This window comes from Oncorhynchus nerka, linkage group LG5 (assembly GCF_034236695.1).
Source record: "Oncorhynchus nerka isolate Pitt River linkage group LG5, Oner_Uvic_2.0, whole genome shotgun sequence".
Taxonomy (NCBI): domain Eukaryota; kingdom Metazoa; phylum Chordata; class Actinopteri; order Salmoniformes; family Salmonidae; genus Oncorhynchus; species Oncorhynchus nerka.
In genome coordinates, this window is record NC_088400.1 from 60,177,098 (window position 1) to 60,196,959 (window position 19,862).

At 48.3% G+C, this 19,862-nt stretch overlaps 1 protein-coding gene across 1 annotated transcript; it reads left to right on the forward strand.

The window, feature by feature from the left end:
• Positions 1-1,261: 1,261 nt before the first annotated feature.
• LOC115129744 (FERM and PDZ domain-containing protein 4-like) lies at positions 1,262-19,616 on the forward strand. The gene is made up of 15 exons (XM_029660416.2): positions 1,262-1,386; positions 3,185-3,348; positions 5,357-5,459; positions 6,322-6,367; positions 6,485-6,589; positions 9,207-9,314; positions 9,564-9,695; positions 11,189-11,308; positions 11,681-11,817; positions 11,982-12,108; positions 12,887-12,976; positions 13,250-13,432; positions 13,901-14,036; positions 14,212-15,246; positions 15,471-19,616. Exons 1-15 carry the CDS (start codon positions 1,349-1,351, stop codon positions 18,929-18,931), a joined length of 5,985 nt encoding a protein of 1,994 aa, XP_029516276.1. The 5' UTR covers positions 1,262-1,348; the 3' UTR covers positions 18,932-19,616.
• Positions 19,617-19,862: the final 246 nt, after the last annotated feature.

The following is a 19,862-nucleotide window of genomic DNA, read 5'->3' on the forward strand; positions in this document are numbered from 1 at the left end:
TTCCCTTCCGTACATCAACTGTTTTTGAGGAACAGTCTCCCCCTTCTGCTCCCTGCTAGTCTATGACATCAGATCTCTAGTGGAATGGCATTTTTCATACACTCCCTCTCCTCCTCTTCTTCCTATAAATCCTCTTACTACACACACACACACACACACACACACACACAGACAGTGGTGGATTTGTTTTGGCTCTGATGAGGAGGATTAGGAGATGAAGGCCTCAGCTCTGAATCCGCCACAGCAGTTTGATTTAGAGTTTAGACCAAAAGCCTCTTCAACACAATGAGACACACGCTGAGACACAAGCATGTCGACCGACTGCATGGCTGGCTCTCTGAAACTCACCCCCACGATGGGATAATGGGGGTGATATTGTCCCACTGATGGCTTAAGCATGATATATTTTGAGGGCTATTTAAGTATCAGCTGATTTAAAATCCACGTTAAATTGTTTTCACTGGGGTTTTGTGTTCGTAAAGAAAGGCTACTGATAAAAACATGTTTTCTGATCTTGTCTTTATTGTTATGTTGCCTTGCCACGTTGTACAGCAGACATCAATGCAGCGTGGAGGCTGGAAGTGTGACCGAACACACTGTGACACATCAATCTGTGGGTGTTTGTCACCTACTGTGTGTTCCTGACATTGACGTCCTCCCTGGCTTGGCGTTGTCGTTGCACTGTCACGTCAATGTTTTATTTCTACCTCACGGTTTCAAAGTCAACTGGAGAGTGTTATTCTCGAGGCAAATCTTTTGCATGTGAAACAAAAATCAACAGATGGTGTCTATTGTATGTTCTGTATGATTTGGCCCTGTGGAGGGTTAAATGTGGCAATGATACGTTTTGACTCTAGGCACACTCTATGCAAAAGCTTGTCCAAGCGAGGGTGCCAATTTTAGTGCTGTTGATACAAAACCAATTTCACGGATCTCTAGCATTAGTTTGAAGCCTGTTGTGCTTTGACGTCTCGATTCTGCGTCATTCGTTTCATTTACAGTGAGCCGTCTGACGGTCGTCTCGGGGTTCTCTAACCGTCTCATGCCTTCACACTCTTGACACAATTTCGTGGCAGGACTTGGCTACAGTGGCTATGTAATGACCGTAGCAGCCAATTATGTAGATATCCAACTCGAAGGACCATGAAAAAAGAATGTCCCATAGTCCAGTAGTGGGTAGGCAGCGAGAAAGGTGCTGCTCATAGCAACATCACAAATGAATAAGACATCCATACGATCATCCTTATACCTCATTTTGCTTTGCTTCAGCCACAAGACCAAATCATCGGGCTGGCCTCCCCCCTCTGGATCCTGGGGCACCCTGCCGGGAACCCCATATGGCTGGGATATGGGCTCTTCCAGGGACGGCCGAGACTACTTCAGCAAGTAAGTACCATCCTTCCCCAGGGGGGTGTACAACAACAGTGTCCAGCCCCCCACCCCCGAATTCAAGTCCACCTATAATGCGCAAACATTCTCAAACATTCTCATTGTTGCGCAGTGAGTGTGCCTCACAATATAATTAGTGAGTGTGATCACATACATTGTTTGATTAATAGTCCTGACATATACTTTAAATGATCCTCTAATCAAATTTCCCCCCAACATGCTTCACAGGGTGTGACAAAGTGTGATTACTCAAAACGTCAGTTGTGACAGGTGCTAGTGAGCGCGTACGCTGTAATGGAGGTTCCTAAGTATTATGAGCACTAGTGTGGTGTTTTTAAAGGTCAGTCGTTCCAATTTTGTCTGGAAATTCCAGACACGTCAAGTTCTCCCGTGTCCTGTATCAACAGTATGCCAATGGAATACTGATTCCCCCCCCACCCCACCTCCATCCCTTTATCCCTGTCTGACGTAGACTGCCTCAGTGTCTTGAATTCTTTCGGAATACTGATTTCCTTTGCTACTTCTGTGGACGCATAAAACACACCTTTTCTCCCCTGAGTGACGCAGGAGTTCTGAACAAGGAAAGGGTGCTGTCTCCTATCTCTAGACGTGTCACTAGCACGGAGGCTTCTTTGATCCCAAGTGAGGATGGGGTGGCGTTCACAGAGATGACACCGTAGTGCAGATAAGGGAGCGTGACAATTGGATTTCTAGGCGCGAGAAATAAATGGATGAGGACAGGTAAACAGAAGAGATTGTTCTCCTAACCTAACCTAGCATAACGTACCGTTACAGGTTTAGTAAATGTTGCTGTTCTCCTTCATGGCAAAGGGGAATGTACGTGCTTGCCTGCCTACGTGTGTGTGCGAGCTGCACCATCTGAGATGTGAGACAGGTATTAGGAGGATAATATATGGCTGGTCTCAGAGCAATATATCTGGCTTTGTGGGAATATATTTCTCTGATTGGCCAGAGTATAATAGACGGGTCTCCCTATTGGGCATAAAGGACTGAGTGGATTTCAAATACATCACCCTCTCTGTGCACTTGGGATAATGATAATACACAGAACCCTCTGAATCCTCAATCCCAGACAGTCCACACTATTGATATTATCCTTCGATATCCAGGGAGTATGAGACATTCCAGTGTTTACTGTGCCCTTGGTATACCCATGTATGGATTACCTGGTCAGAACCATTTGGAATACGTAAAGAGAGGGCAGAAACCAATGAACATGGAGGATGTGGACTGTGGGTATGGTGCAGTGGGTACATCAGAAGCACAAATGTAGGATGTGTGTGTGTGTGTGTCAGTTGGTTTAGGAGTGTTATTTAGCACAGTGTAAATTAGATGTGTGAGTTATCTACGTGGGAAGTGTCTATTTGTAGAATGTTGACCCCACCCTGATACAGGGTGCCAGACTGCTGATTGGTTTTATGAATCAGGTCGTAATTGTAAATAAGAGTGTGTTCTTAATTGACTTACCTGTTTAAATAAAGGTCAAATAAAAAATTATAATTACTGGAGATAATAACAGAATCATTCTGGGGCCCAATTCCAAACTGATCCCACTGCTCTCTCGCTGGTTTCTGTCAATTGTGGGACTGGAGCCATTTTTTTTTAGGCAGGGAACAAAAGAGTTCGGTGTGAGGCCTACCCAATAGTAGGGAAAACACTGTTCTAGTCAAGACAGTCCTATGTCCTTAGTCTCCTGTTGGATCAGTTAGGACTGAGAGGCTGCTCTTTTGAGTCTGTCTCTGATGATGCGTTGCCTGTTCCTGTTTCCTCTCAGCCACGTGTCCCAGAGCAGCTCCCTGGAGGAGGTGCACCGTCTGGATGGGGTGCAGCAGGTGCCCCCTGCCCCCCGGCTGGTGGAGATGAGACGGGACCCCGTCCTGGGGTTCGGCTTCGTGGCCGGGAGCGAAAAACCGGTGGTGGTCCGCTCCGTCACGCCTGGTATGCACCAACTGCCTACGTCTCCCATGACCCCTCCTGGTATATCCCTCCACCTACGTCTCCCATGACCCCTCCTGGTATATCCCTCCGCCTACGTCTCCCATGACCCCTCCTGGTATATCCCTCCGCCTACGTCTCCCATGACCCCTCCTGGTATATCCCTCCGCCTACGTCTCCCATGACCCCTCCTGGTATATCCCTCCGCCTACGTTCTCCATGACCCCTCCTGGTATATCCCTCCGCCTACGTCTCCCATGACCCCTCCTGGTATATCCCTCCGCCTACGTCTCCCATGACCCCTCCTGGTATATCCCTCCACCTACGTCTCCCATGACCCCTCCTGGTATATCCCTCCGCCTACATCTCCCATGATAATCACTGACCGAACTCACCTGAAGAGCTGGAATTTAAAACTACATCAATATACATGACACTCATGTCAGAACAGGGCCGTAAACTGTTTCATGGGATTATGTCCAGACATGTCCCTACATGAAGTTCAGAAATCTACTGAACATGATATTGGCACAAAGTGTTCAAAGACATTTTCGTGAAATCAAATAACATTGTGGTGTATGTGTCACGGATACCTTTACATACTTGGGTTAATTCTGTCTTTCCCACCGACCTTTCAAGGGTCAGTAACACTTCCTTGTCTGTATTTTGGTTAATAAGAGCAGTTCACTCGTTGTCACACGTTTGCAGTATGACATTGATGCCATAGGGCTTTCCGCGCTTAGCACTTGTTAGCGGTGGTTCTCGGCCCCAAGCTTGTCACATCTCTATCAGCCTAGGGGTATATCAATAATCACTGTTTGATCAACAATACAATTCAATAACCACTAGTGTCATGGTCGAGTATTATTAAGGAATATGAGGGTCGTGTTAATTTTAATGAGACTTTCGGCCCTGGTGTGACGTCGCCTATCTGCCTGACTAAATAAATGCATGAGGCAGCCACGGCCATGGATTGTATCTTGCCTATAGCAGCCTCTAAGCAATTATGAATTCTTGACATAACAATTACCTCTTGAACTGAATCTCCACTCTGCTGTATATGAGCTCACTGAAACCGGGTGCTGTAGTGGGGGCTTTTCACTGTTAATTACAATGGCACAATGCAATTGGACAAGCAGTGACAACAATCAAATTATTTTTTGTTCCCCTATTACAATTTGAGTTAAATATAGTGATTATTAGTCGTTGAGAAACACCAATCGCTGATGGGTTACATTGAAGGATGTTGGACAGTCGATCATTTAGGTATTTCATGTGGATTTAATTTCATCCCAATAATCTACTGAAAGAATATGACACATCAAACATTATCAGTCGACGTTATGAGAGTTGCTCATCCGATGCTTAGTGTGACTACAGACCGAGACCACAAAACAGTTGGCATTCTATGACTAGGTGAGGCCGAGGGACTCTCTCTCAGCTCCTCTCTATTCTATTCAGATGTTTGGAGAGTTTCTGAAGCCCCCTACGCTCTCTCTCCCCACGTCTCCTCTCCTCAGCCAGTGTCATCCGTCAATCCGTTTATTCAGCGCTCCACTATCATGGGAAACAGGCTTTCCTGTGGCATGTGGAAAAGAATTAGCGCTTTCAGGATCGGTGCAGGCATCGGGAACAACGGCCCATCTTCATCTGTCTTGTGCCTCTACAACACAAGGAGAGAGATTCAATTGCCAGCGCCGGCTGAGAAGCTCATAATCTCCACAGGAGAGATTGGGACACCGAGACTGTGTGTCACACCTGGGAATTGATGGAACAGGAGCTTTTGAGAAAAAAGTAATGAGTTTTCTTTGGTGTTAGCGGGCAGCGCTGATGTTTGAAAGCAGATTTGAACCCAAGAAAACGTGAACATGGAGTCCAAACGTCTCAGTGTATCGGCATTGTTTAACGACAAATGTATGTACAGATCTCTGACAATCTGTGTGCGTTTGTGTGTCTGTGCATTCATGTGCATGTGTGCGTTTTGTGCGTGTGTGTGTGTGTATGTTTGCAGGAGGTCCCTCGGAGGGAAAGCTGATCCCAGGAGATGAGATCATCATGATCAACGACGAGGCAGTCAGCTCAGCGCCCAGGGAACGAGTCATCGACCTCGTCAGGTAACCCTGTCTGACTTATTGTCTCTGTTTATCTAGGGTATTCAGCATGGGTAACTATGTCCAGTTGTGCCAACAGCTATCATCTCCCGTGGCCCTTCAGGCACCAGACTTTTCAGGTACTTTTTGCTTTGAGAAAAGAATTTCATGACCAACTATTTCTGTCACCTTAACAAAGTCAAGACGTTACAAAATATTTAGTGAGTTGATGGCTGTAATTTCCACGACACATCCAGTTTTTATTTTGTGATTAGACTCTCGGAAATGTTTCTTGTGTAGAGCGTAAACACGGATGCCAGTCGTTGTATTTCTGAGGGATGACCAGACTTTCTCAAAAGGCTTTCGTTCGTTTATGTGTTCAACTCTGAAAAGTGAACGTTGCATTTTAGTGACTGCATTACTTGATTGGGCATCTCTCACGTATTCCTATCCAATTATTACTGAACAAATCTGCCAAAGGCTTGGGTAATTGTATTTACATTATATGATTATATTTACAATTATGTAGCATTTCTTATGAAATGGATAAATGTCAGAGTCTGAAGTGAGGCTGTGTTCTTGCCTGTTTGTTTGTGGAGATGTGAATATTTTTAATAACATCTCACACCCCCAGATACCAGAATATGGTGTGTGTGTGTGTGTGTTTGTGTGTGTGTGTGTGTGTGTGTATGTGTGTGTATGTGTGTGTGTGCGTGCGTGTGTGTGTGTGTGTGTGCTTGTGCGCGCGTCTGTGCCTCTGTGCGCCTGCGTGTCCCTTAGTTCATTACATTGGATTGGAAATCATTGGCTTCCTGTTTACGTTGACATTAAATTGAAGTCATTCAGTGTAACTATCAGTCAATTAGATGTGCTTTTCTCCCTCCAGAAACTGTAAGGAGACCATTATGTTGACTGTTGTCCAGCCGTACCCTGTGAGTATCTTTATTTTTTAGAACTGTTGGTTATAATAACAGGATGTAACATTGCTGCACACCCGACACGGGGATTGGTTTCATCCTGACCTCCATGCTAAATCTCTCTGTTCTCAGTCGCCCAAATCAGCGTTCATCAGTGCAGCCAAAAAAGCCAAGCTCAAGTCCAATCCGGTCAAAGTGCGCTTTGCAGAAGAGGTCATCATTAACGGTCAGGTTCCGGTAAGTTCTCCTCCTGTCACATGGTTGACCTTTGAATTTATCCATTTGACCTTTGACCACCAATTGAACTGTCAAAAGTGATTTGTGTATATTTGGTTCACATGAATTATATCTACTTTTTTTTTTTTTTGTACAAGTAAGACTCTGTTCTAATATCCACACCAGCATATCACTTCAAATGAAACAATGTATTGGGGATGCATTCTAAATGGTGTGCTAGTATGGATATTGGTATTCAGACCTCTTGACTTATTCCACATTTTGTTACGTTACAGCCTAATTGGAAAATGGATTAAAGAAAACATTTTCCTCATCAATCTAAACCCAATACTCCATACAATGCGAAAATATGTTTTTAGAATTGTTTTGCACATTTATTAAACATAAAAAACAGACATACCTTATTTACATAAGTATTCAGACCCTTTGCTATGAGACTCGAAATTGAGCCCAGGTGCATCCTGGTTCCATTGATCATCCTTGAGATGGTTCTGCAACTTGATTGAAGTCCACCTGTGGTAAATTCAATTGACTGGACCTGATTTGGAAAGGCACACACCTATATAAGGTCCCATAGTTGACAGTGCCTGTCTGAGCAAAAAGCCACGAGGTCGAAGGAATTGTCCATACAGCTCTGAGACAGGATTATGTCGAGGAACAGATCTGGGGAAGGGTACCAAAACATTTCTGCAGCATTGAAGGTCCCCAAGAACACAGTGGCCTCCATCATTCATAAATGGAAGAAGTTTGGAACTACCAGCGCTCTTCCTAGAGCTGGCTGCCCAGCCAAACTGAGCAATCGGGGGAGAAGGGCCAGGGAGGTGACCAAAAACCCGATGGTCACTGACAGAGCTTCAGATTTCCTCTGTGGAGATGGGGGAACCTTCCAGAAGGACAACTATGTCTGCAGCCCTCCACCAATCAGGTCTTTATGGTAGAGTGGCCAGACGGAAGCCACTCCTCAGTAAAAGGCACATGACAGCCTAGTTGGAGTTTGCCAAAAGGCACCTAAAGAGTCTCAGACCATGAGAAACAAGATTCTCTGGTCTGATGAAACCAAGATTGAATTCTTTGGCCTGAATGCAAAGCGTCATGTCTAGAGGAAATCTGGCACCATCCCTGCGGTGAAGTATTGTAACGAGTTCGCTGAGAGTTGGGAAGCAAGTTCAGGGAGTGAGTGTTTTAATAAATAAAAGAAACAATGAACACGTAACACAAACATCTCACCGACATGAAAACAGAGTCAATAACATCTGAGGAAAGAACCAAGGGGAGTGACAGATATAGGGGAGATAATCAAGGAGGTGATGGAGTCCAGGTGAGTGTCATGAGGTGCAGGTGCACGAGACGATGGTGACAATGCGGGATAACCAGCAGCCTGATGACCTAGAGAACGGAGAGGGAGAATACGTGACAAGTATGCTGGTTAGCATCATGCTGTGGGGATTTTTTTCAGCGGCAGGGACTAGGAAACTAGTCAGGATCAAGGGAAAGATGAATGGGGCAAAGTACAGAGAGATCCTTGATGAAAACAAGCTCCAGAGCGCTCAGGACCTCAGACTGGGGCTAAGGTTCACCTTCCAACAGAACAACAACTCTAAGAACACAGCTAAGACAATGCAGGAGTGGCTTCAGGACAAGTCTCGGAATATCCTTGAGTGGCCCAGCCAGAGCCCGGAATTGAGCCCGATCTAACATTTCTGGAGAGAACTGAAAATAGCTGTCCAGCGACGCTCCCCATCCAACCTGACAGAGCTTGAGAGGTTCTGCAGAGAAGAATGGGAGAAACTCCCCCAATACAGGTGTGCCAAGCTTGTAGCATCATACCCAAGAAGACTTGAGGCTGTAATAGCTCCCAAAGGTGCTTCAACAAAGTACTGAGTAAAGAGTCTGAATACTTTTGCTAACATTTAAAAAATAACATTAATTTGCTAACATTTAAAAAATAAATAAAAGGTTTTGCTTTGTCATTATGGGGTATTGTGTGTAGCTGGATGAGGGTGAAAAAAACAATTCAATAAATTTTAGAATAAGTCTGTAACAACATGTGGAAGAAGTCAAAGGGTCTGAATAGTTTTTGTGTTGGTATACACTTGTTTATCTGAGTACATCCAGACAGGTCAACAATGCTAGCAAGAAATATAAGGTCATTCATTTGTACTGGAGGTCTTTTATGTCCTGCTTCCACCCAGAACACAGCGAAGGACAACTCTGTCCTCTTCATGTAGGCTACTGTAGGCCTTGTGTATCATTCTTCTGTGTCTCCTTTCCACCCAGAACACAGTGAAGGACAACTCTGTCCTCTTCATGTAGGCTACTGTAGGCCTTGTGTATCATTCTTCTGTGTCTCCTTTCCACCCAGAACACAGCGAAGGACAACTCTGTCCTCTTCATGTAGGCTACTGTAGGCCTTGTGTATCATTCTTCTGTGTCTCCTTTCCACCCAGAACACAGTGAAGGACAACTCTGTCCTCTTCATGTAGGCTACTGTAGGCCTTGTGTATCATTCTCCTGTGTCTCCTTTCCACCCAGAACACAGTGAAGGACAACTCTGTCCTCTTCATGTAGGCTACTGTAGGCCTTGTGTATCATTCTTCTGTGTCTCCTTTCCACCCAGAACACAGTGAAGGACAACTCCCTCCTCTTCATGCAGAAGGTTCTGAAGGTGTACCTGGAGAACGGGCAGACCAAGTCGTTCCGGTTCGACTGCAGCACATCCATCAAGGTGTGCGTGACACTTTGGGGAGCGGGGGGTTTAGAGTGGCCCTGTTTCCATAATTACTGTGGCGAAATGGGAGGAAATTAATAGAATATGGCGTGGGGACTCAACCTTGACTTGAAATGCAATTGCATTCTATCCATCTCAGCTACACGGTGGCAGAAAACGAGGATACAAATAAAAGATAGTCTTGTTTATTTGTTTTATCATTTGGTATTATGACATTGAAATTGACCTTTGTTTATGGTGTGATAGGATGTTATCATGACCCTACAAGAGAAGCTGTCCATCAAGTGCATTGAGCACTTCTCCCTGATGCTGGAGCAGCGGACGGAGGGATCGGGCAGCAAGCTGCTACTCTTGCATGAGCAGGAGATGCTAACTCGGGTAGGAATGACTGTGGGCATGCTAACGCGAAGTCATTGGTTTGACCTTTACTTATCCAGGGAAGTCCCATTGAGGTCAAGCGACCTCTTATGTAAAGTATACCTGGGCAATTCATGACAGAGATCAATCAATCAATTTATAAAGTCCTTTAATAATTTGAAAAAGAGTGGAAGAAAGAGAATCATAAATGTAACTGAACTTAGACACACCCCTTGGCCATATCAGGAGGATAGGTCTCAGTATGGAGCTCTCTAGCTACAGGTCCAGGTTATCAACATCCCATGAGAGAATGAAAGTCATTCATATGTTGCTAGCCCAGAGTCACCCTAGTGATCCCATTCTGCTTCCTTAAAGCACTCCCACCTCGGCCTCTTCACTTAGTATCCTATAGATAAGAGGCAATTCTATTCCAGCACTACACCACAATCACACAACGTACACATCCCGAATGGCACCCTATTCCCGTTATACTTTTGACCAGGGCCCATAGAGCATCCCATAGAGCGCTGGTCAAAAGTGGTGACCTAGGGAATAGGGTGCCATTTGGGACGTACACAAACACTTCCTGCTCAGTATTCATAGAGCGACTCAAGAACACAGCGTGATTTATCAAGTCTGGCACAGCAGGGCGCCTCTGCTTTCAATGTTTTAATGAAAGTGTACTGCGATCATAGTGAGGATATTCTAATATGCATCACCCTCATCCCGCATAGACAGCCCTGTGATGATAATCAATAATGGAAATAACCCATGAATAACAAATTCGGATTATTTTCAAGGATGAAAAGAGTTATGTAATAGGTTTTGTTATGGTTTTGGTAAGGGGCTGAAATCTGTAAACTCAATGCTCAAGACGGTACATTCTTTGGGGGAAAAAAGGTGCTATCTAGAACCTAAAAAGGATTCTTTGGCTGTCCCCATAGGATAACCCTTTGAAGAACCCTTTTTGGTCCCAGGTAGAACCCTTTTGGGTTCCATGTAGTACCCTTTGGCTCCTACATGGACCCCAAAAAGGTTCTACCTGGAACCAAAAAGGGTTTTCCTATGGGGCCAGACGAAGCACCCTTTTGGAACCCTTTTTTTCTAAGAGTGTACCTGTGAAGGAAATAGGGAACGAGGGCAAACTACTGACCAGTGTAGCACGTACAATATATCTCCCTCTGCGTGTCTTAATGAATTCCTGTCCCTTGACAGAGGCCAAGAACCTGTCCAATGGATGTAAATTTGCCTGACTTGTATTTGCAACAATGACTCACCCTGTCCTTAGCACAGACCTTACCATCCCATTATGTCCTTAGGAATGAATTTACCTGACCATTTGATGAAGTTTGACATCATGCCTAGCACCTTGAGGGACCTTGCATTTGATGTTTTCCGTTTCGATGTGTCACATCAGTACACATTTACGGCGCAGTAAAACACTTGAACATTTTCTCTTTCACACTTTCCCCCCCTACTTTTCTCACATTCTCTCGTCCTCTTTTTCGTTTCAGGTGACACAGAGGCCGGGGTCCGATAAGATGAAATGTTTCTTCAGAATCAGCTTCGTCCCCAAGGACCCGGTGGATCTGCTCAGACGGGATGCCGTGGCATTTGAATACCTCTACGTTCAGGTGAGAGCACCACAGGAGACCTGGCCCAATCATAGTGGAGCATAACACAAGACCGCATTCCTGTGTTCTCGGGTAAACTTGTCGAACAAGCATTGAGACCAAAGCATGTCAATAAGGGCCTTTTGATCAATGCATATCAAGTTCAAGGTTCCCATCCAAAATTGGTTGGTTGTCCAAGGTTTTAGGCTCATTCAGAACTTCAGAATATTTGCTGTTCTCTTGGGATTGAAAGCAATATTGCTTCTATGTTAATGACAACAATGTCGGTTTCTAGCTTGGCCTTCCTCTACTTGTAAATAGAACAAAATGTGTCTATTTTGAATGGCTTTGAGTCGTCCACGGGTTCTAACTGTCCCTCCTGGTCTTCCGTAGAGCTGTAACGATGTGGTTCTGGAGCGCTTTGGCTCGGAGCTGAAGTACGACGCCGCGCTACGATTGGCCGCTCTGCAGATGTACGTCCTCACTATGACGACCAGACAGCTGCAGAAGGTCTCACTCAAATACATCCAGTAAGTCCAGCTCCTTACTGTTGTGGTTGTTTTCCACTGAAACATGGGCGACGGAGCTCAAAAGGAGTCTTTGTACAGGTGCATAATAATCATTGATAAAAAGGTGAACACTAATTTGCATTATTTCCACGCCCTTGAATATCAAATGCCTTCTTAATTTCCAGGAAGGAGTGGGGTCTGGCACTTTTCATCCCACCAGCAGTGATGACCAGCATGAAGGAGAAGAACATCAAGAAAGCACTGACGCACATCCTCAAAACCAATCAGAACCTAGTGCCTCCGGGAAAAAAGGTACAGTACGGATTCCATCGTCACAGCTCTCTCTCTCTCTCCCTCTCTCTCTCTCTCTCTCTCTCTCTCTCTCCCTCTCTCTCTCTCTCTCTCTCTCTCTCTCTCTGTCTCTCTCTCTCTCTCTCTCTCTCTCTCTCTCTCTCTCTCTCTCTCTCTCTCTCTCTCTCTCTCTCTCTCTCTCTCTCTCTGTCTCGCTCTCTCTCTCTCTCTCTCTCTCTCTCTCTCTCTCTCTCTCTCTGTCTCTCTCTCTCTCTCTCTCTCTCTCTCCTCTCTCTCTCTCTCTCTCTCTCTCTCTCTCTCTCTCTCTCTCTCTCTCTCTCTCTCTGTCTCTCTCTCTCTCTCTCTCTGTCTCTCTCTCTCTCTCTCTCCCTCTCTCTCTCTCTCTCTCTCTCTCTGTCTCTCTCTCTCTCTCTCTCCCTCTCTCTCTCTTTCTCTCTCTCTCTCTCTCCCTCTCTCTCTCTCTCTCCCTCTCTCTCTCTTTCTCTCTCTCTCTCTCTATCTCTCTCTCTCTCTGTCTCTGTCTCCCTGTCTCCCTCTCTCTCTCTCTCTCTCTCTCTCTCTCTCTCTCTGTCTGTCTGTCTCTCTCTCACTCTCTCTCGTGTGCTTAGCAGAGCTGCCCTCTAGAGGAGTGTAGCTGTCTGTTTGCTTTCTTTTTTTTGCTTCATCATCAGTTATGATGTCATTTGTGTATTTGAGACTGAGATACGGTCAAAGCCATAAACCGTTAGTGTATTTTTGTTAACCTTGAGATGTTTTCCTCTGTCTTTTTTTCCTGCAGTTGACTGCATTGCAGGCTAAAGTGCACTACTTGAAGTATCTCAGTGAGCTGAGGTTGTATGGAGGGAGAGTGTTCAAATCCATACTTTTGGTAAGACCACTAGTTGTATCTGTCCCTATTTCAGCCATTGGTCAAATAGAAAACCAATCTGTATCCACATAGATATTGTTCCAAATCCATATCCTGCCTTCTCTCTTTTATACACTCACTCACTCACACAAATACACATACACACCCCTATTCAACTCAACACACACACACACACACACACACACACACACACACACACACACACACACATACACACCCCTCTTCAACCCCAACACACACACACACCCTCACCCCCAACACACACACTCACAGCAAGGGGAGAAGCAGACAGAGGTGACCTTGCTAGTGGGGCCCAGGTACGGCATCAGTCACGTGATCAACGCCAAGACCAACCTGATGGCCCTGTTGGCAGACTTCAGCCACGTGAACCGCATCGAGATCCTCACAGAGGATGATATCAACGTCCGCGTGGAGCTACACGTCATGGATGTCAGGGTAAGGAGTGGGGCCTGACATGTCGAGTTGGCACTGTTAAGTGGGTGGCTTGAGGCTTGGGCGGCAGGTAGACTAGCAATTAATAGCATTGGACCAGTAACCGAAAGGTCGCTCGTTCGAATCCCGAACCGGCAAGGTGGTCAAATCTGCCGTTCTGCCCTTGAGCAAGGCAGTTAACCCCCAACAACAACTGGGCACCGATGACGCCGATTAGGGCAGCCCCCCGAACCTCTCTGATTCAGAGGAGTTGGTTCAAATGTGGAAGAAACATTTCGATTAAATGCATTCAGTTGCGCAACTGACAAGGTATCCCCTTTCACTAAAAATCTACAGATACCCATAAGGCATCGTGCCCTGGTCAATATTAACAGGCTAATAAGTAGAAAAACCCGTTTGTACATAAATACTATTCTTGCAAGACCATATCCTTGTGTTCTGTAATGTTATTTCTTTATGTTTGATCTGTAGCCCATCACATTGATAATGGAGTCTAGTGATGCTATGAACCTGGCGTGTCTGACAGCAGGGTACTATCGACTCCTAGTGGACTCTAGGAGATCTATCTTCAACATGGCCCACTGCAACAGCATCGCTGAAGAAATGGGTTGGTCAACCTAGTACTGTGTGTGTGTGTGTGTGTGTGTGTGTGTGTGTGTGTGTGTGTGTGTGTGTGTGTGTGTGTGTGTGTGTGTGTGTGTGTGTGTGTGCTTCTGTATACATGTCTATTATTTCCAGTATTTTGTCAAATTGTTGAATTGAGTTCCTCTATTAAACAACAGATCAGGACAATCTTCTGGAGTGGCCGTACAGCACTTCGTTAGACAACTGTGAGGACCCCAATGCTGCCGGCCAGGACGAGCGTTACAGCAGTGACATGGACTTCTCTAACAATGGAGGGAGAGAGAACAACATCTCTCCCTACATCCCCGAGCCCCAACACCATACCCTAACCCTGCAGCAGAACGAGAGGCCGTCGGAGGGGCGGAGGAGTCCCCAGCCCCCACCTCTCCCCCCTGCCAGAAACAAACCCCAAGACTCCCCCCGGAGCGCCAAGGTCTCCTTCATCTTCGGAAACCCCCCTTTGAACACTGTTAACCCCCAGAACTTTGGCTACGAGCGCCTGATGGATGAGAGTCCCGAGGTGCCCGAGCACAGGCCCATAGCCTACTTGCACAACAACGTCAACAACCCGGGGGACTTTAGGACCCAAGTACCCGTGCCCTTCCAATTCGCCGACGGCATGCCGCATGTGGTCTACAGCAACATCGGCGAGGAGCTGGTGGAGGAACCGCTGCTAAGGGACCTTTGTTATGCAGACACCACGGACGACGCCGAGGATGAGGACGACGCCAGCTGTGAGGAAGATTCTACCGGGATGGGAGGGGGGGAGGGTGGAGGGGGCGGCACGACGGCGGCGAGCAAAGCCACGATCCTCACCCTCTCGGGCTCCAGCGATGACATCATCGACCTGACCTCACTTCCTCCCCCCGAGGGGGGCGATGATGACGATGATGATACCGACGGTGTCCTCCATTCGCTAAATCTCGCCATTGCCGCCCCGCCCCCGGGGTTCAGAGACAGTTCTGATGAGGAGAGTCCCGAGAGTCGCCCTTTGGCCACTGCCGGCAACAATGACATGCCCGTGTCGCTGATCGACGCTGTCCCCACGGGGTCGCATGGTGAGGGGAGCGGCAGGGAAAGGAGGCTGGAGGATGCCATGGTAACAACCCTGCAGGCACTGGAAGCCCTGACCGTGTCCGAGGAGAGGCCACACCCACCACGCCCACAGCGACCACAGCCCAACAGTAACCCAGGTCTTTACTACTACCAACACCACTTATAGTTTACAGCTGTTGTGCACACAGTGTCATGGCCTTGCTCTAGTTTTGGTTTTTCAGTGTTCACTGTTGTGCTTTGTGATCAGACCTGGCCCAAATTAGGATTTCTTCAAACTATATGTTGAACTTTGTTAAAAGTGATATAATAGAATTGTTGAAAGAAGCTCAAATTCTATATTTTTTCTCCCTGGCTCACATAGGTGTGCAAATGTCTCGAGCTTTCAGTCCTGAGTCTTCCTCTGACTCAGGCAATGAGACCAACTCCTCAGAGATGACCGAGACTATGGAGCAGGCCGCCGCCCACAAACTCATCCACGAGAACCACAGGCGCCTCCTTATCGCCACCTCCGAGGGCTACCAGCCTCTGACGGAGGAAAAGACAGACTTCCCCATCTCGCCCAGAGTGGCCACCCAAAAGAAAGCCCACAGCCCCTCCCACCATCGAGACGTCGGGCCGCCGTCGTCCACCGCGCCCCCTAAACAGACCCTCCATCCAGATGACATAGAGCTGGATCCAGAAACCACTGATTCTCTGACTAACCTCTCCTCCGGCTTCAGCAAGCGACCCAACTCCGTGGTTGTTGGAGGGAAACGGCTAAAAAAGTTGGCCGACACCAACGGGAAGTTCAACACGTTCAGTACCAGAGACGGCCACAGGGGGAGCCAGCTGGATGTGGAGCGTACCTCGTTCTGCGAGAGGCTGCAGAGAAGGCCGCCTCTTCCTCTACCAGAGAATTCCATCTCCATCATGGCGGAGAACCTGGCGGTGAACAGCCTGCCAAGGAGTCACCGCAGGCTGCCGCGCCCCCCTCCCCCACACCCTGAACGGACAGAGCCTGAGGAGGAACCGGGGGAGGCTGCAGGGGGGGACACTGGGGCTATGGGCGGCCAGCAGGAAGAGTACCTGGGGGGAGCGGCAGGTCCCTTCCCCTCCTCCCCTACCAAGAAGACCCGGGACCCCCCCGGTGGACAGGGAGATGCCCCAGGGGAGCAGCGGCAGCAAGTGAGGCAAGGGGTTGCCCGGCTGTGTGAGTACCACCGAGCCAAACGGATCTCGTCCCTTCAGAGCGAGGCTCACAACTCCCTGCAGGGCTCCCAGTGCTCATCACTGGACGCGGGCTGCAGCACGGGGAGCAGCGCCTGTGGCACCCCAACGGATTCGCCCCTCTGTGCCCCCGACGGCAACCACCACCCGCTCTCCGAATCTTCCACGTCCCTCAGGGTTTTCACCTATGAGGACAAGGCTCCCCATGGCACCCCGGGCCAGATCCCTGTGGGCAGGGACCTCCACCCCCAAGCAGACCCCACACTCCTGCGGAAGATGCTGCCCAACATACACCCTCCTGGGTCAGACACCAGCAGAGAGGGTTCCCTCCGGTCGGCCAAGATGAAAGAAACCACAGGTAGTATCGCTAAAAGGAGTAACCTTCAAAATGATCTGCATGCCAAGACAGCCTGTGTAAGGGGTGCTAACCTCAAGGAGGGGAACGAGTCCTATAGGCAGCTCATTAACTACCTGACAGTGAGCCAGATGCACCAGGGAGGCAGGTTGCATAGTGCAGGCCTGGGAGGGGGAGTCAGGAAGGACACTAGGAGATATATTACCAGTAATCCCCAACTGATAGAGATGGTTAGGAGTAAAGGGAACACCATTCACCGCTATCCCTGCATGCCCCCCTCGTCCTCGTCACCCTTCCTCAGCCCGAGTCTAGTGAACCCCAATGCAGTCACCTCACGGGGTGACAAAGGCCCCCGGCCCTATCACTCCGCCACCCTGCCCGCTAAGTTGAAGAGCAATCCTGACTTGCATGCTCAGAGACCCGCTGACAGTGTTGAAGTAAGGCCCAGTGGCACAGAGAGGAGGAGCTCCTTTTCGGGCCTCGAGAGTGAGTTAGAGAGGGGCGCCATCGACCCTGAGGTCGAGCGGTTCCTGTCCCTGAGGGACAACATCCATGGAGGGGGTGGGGGTGGGGGCATGGTCCACAGGCCCCCCTCCAGGGCGCGGAGTGTGATGTCCCAAAGCGGTGCCAGCATCTGTGGCCCAGAGGACTGGCTCAGATCTGACTGCAGGACAAAGCATGCCATCCGACAGACTCCTAATGATTATCTCTGTTTTTCTACTGCCCCTAGTGTAGCTCGCACAGAGCAGCTGGGGACGTCACTGGGAGCGGAAGCAGGAGATCACCCATCAGCTTTCACTAAGCAGGCCAGAGCCTGTGCCACGGCTCCGCCCCCTCCTCCTCCACCACCTCCTCCACCTCCCCTACCAGCCAACATGAACACCCACAACTCCACTGTGCCAAAGCAGTCCACCGTCACATACAGACAAAACCACATCCAGTCAGTCACAGCCAGCCTCCACCACCAGTGCGAGCCCAATATGAACAGCCTCCAGAGGGGCAGGGACTCCAGTATGAACAGCCTCCACTTGGGCAGAGAACCCAGCACCAACAGCCTGCAGCGGGACAGGGAGCCCAGCATCAACAGCCTCCACCTGGGCAGGGAGCCCAGCATAAACAGCCTCCACCTGGGCAGAGAGCTCAGCACCAACAGCCTGCAGCGGGACAGGGAGCCCAGCACCAACAGCCTCCACCTGGGCAGGGAGCCCAGCATCAATAGCCTGCAACGGGGCAGGGAGCTCAGACGGAGCACCAGTAATGTAACGGCGGGCTCCGGGAGTGTGGAGGTGCTCTTCGACAAAGGCAGAACCAAGTGCCAGCAAGGACCAGTTGACCCCAAACTACAGAGGAGACCCACGAGGAAGAGGCTGTCGAAGAGCTACTCGCAGGGCTCAGTAGCGTCCACGTGCTGGTCGGCTGGGGGCAGAGACAGCCGGAGGGCCTCAGTGATGTTTCCCCTGCAGAAGGACGCCAAGCACATGAAGGGCTCGCAGAAGATGGACTCGAGCAGCCCCTGGAGGTGCAACGGTCCCTTCAGCTACTGCTTCTTCAAGAGGAAGAGCCAGGCAGAGGAGGATGAGGTAGAGGGGGGTGAGATGGGCGAGAGTTCCAGGCGCTGCCATGGCAGGGAAATGGAGGAAGCAGCGTCTATCTACGGCCTGGCCACGGACGCAGCAGGCGACCAGCTTTACAGCGAGGTGCTAACCAACATGAGCTTCAGCGACCGGCTGTCGCGCATTAACACGCTCAAAGACCGCATGTACATCTTCCCCGTTGGCTTCTCGGATGTACGCCGAGACGCCAGCGAGCTCATCGCCCTAGTGCGCTCAAGCGTAGGCAGGGGGGACCGCAGCGGCCAGGTGCCACAGATCACAGCCGACCTGTCCCAATACAAGCAGCTGCTGTCCATCGAGTCTAAAGAGCTGGGGCGGGCATGTCGCAGGATGGCCCAGGCCCACGGCAGCCCAGAGGAGATGCTGCTGGCCATCACCTGCAGTTTCCAGGTGCTGTGCTGCCTGTCTGAGGCCTGCATGTGCCTGGTGAGGGGCCTGAGGGCATCAGCTGCCCAACAGCAGAGGGAGGTGGTGGCCAAGGTGGACGAGCTGGTCATGAACTACATCTGCCTGCTGCGCGCAGCCGAGGCAGCGTCCATCGGAGCGCCCAGCGACCACAGCGTCAATGCCCTGGTCCGCCACTCCAGCACCATGTCAGCCATCGCCAACGCACTCACCCGCTCCCTCAAAACGCTGCTTAGCAAGTAGTAGGACGTCCAGCCGACAGCAACGTCTTTTAGTGTTATGTACATTATACAAAGCCATACAAGACCCGGCCTTTGTAATAAGAACTGATGTTATTATAGACACCCTACTTCTTGTGTACAATTTATTGTCCATGTATATAATGTACATACAGTACATATGATACACTATATGAATATATAAATTGCTATAGACATTTTGAGAGGTCATTGGGAAGACATGTACTCTTTAATGTGATATTGATGATGCAGTTCTAGGTTGCAGTGTGGAGAGAGAGGATTGACATACAGCACTGAACTTGCACTGCATTTAATACTCCTTATTTCTAAATTATTTTGACATGTTGTTTTTTTTAAACAAATACAGAGGGCATAAAACTATACTGAAAAGACATCAAATAAGTAGGCAAGTATCTTATTAAAGAGCTTTTAAGTCGATCAGGCAGGTGTGTAATGTTTCATCATTTTTTACAGCCTTTCATTGTGTTTTAATATGACCCTCTCTGGACTAAATGGTGTCCTTCAACATTTATGTATCAGACTGCATTTTATTTCCCCGACCATAAAACATAAAAATCCACTCAATATTTTTTTCAGCTTCTCTGACCCATTAAAATGTTTTACATATCTGAGGGTCATGGTGTGTCTTCACTTGCTATTTCATTTGCTCCACTAATATCGTGTAGAAGAACTCCAGTAAAATAAAAGATTCACTTGTGCACTGCCTCATTTTTCTACACCCTAGGCCTAGTAGCTTTCTCTATCTACAAAAAAAAATAATGCCATTTTGAACATGGAAAATGTTTCACTCCGAATTACGTCTTATTCATTTGGATATAAAACAATCTATTCGTTTCAAATGAACAGGAGGCCCTTCTTTCCTAGCGTGATGCTTCTCATGTGAGCATAGTAAGAGGGAGTGTATCACCAAGGCG

Bases quoted from the DNA above. Each gene is read 5' to 3' on its own strand.
- LOC115129744 (XM_029660416.2), top strand. From the start codon at position 1,349: ATGGGCTCTTCCAGGGACGGCCGAGACTACTTCAGCAA. The intron at 6,368-6,484 runs GTGAGTATCTTT...CTCTGTTCTCAG, and splicing joins CTGTTGTCCAGCCGTACCCT to TCGCCCAAATCAGCGTTCAT. The intron at 9,315-9,563 runs GTGTGCGTGACA...ATGGTGTGATAG, and splicing joins ACTGCAGCACATCCATCAAG to GATGTTATCATGACCCTACA.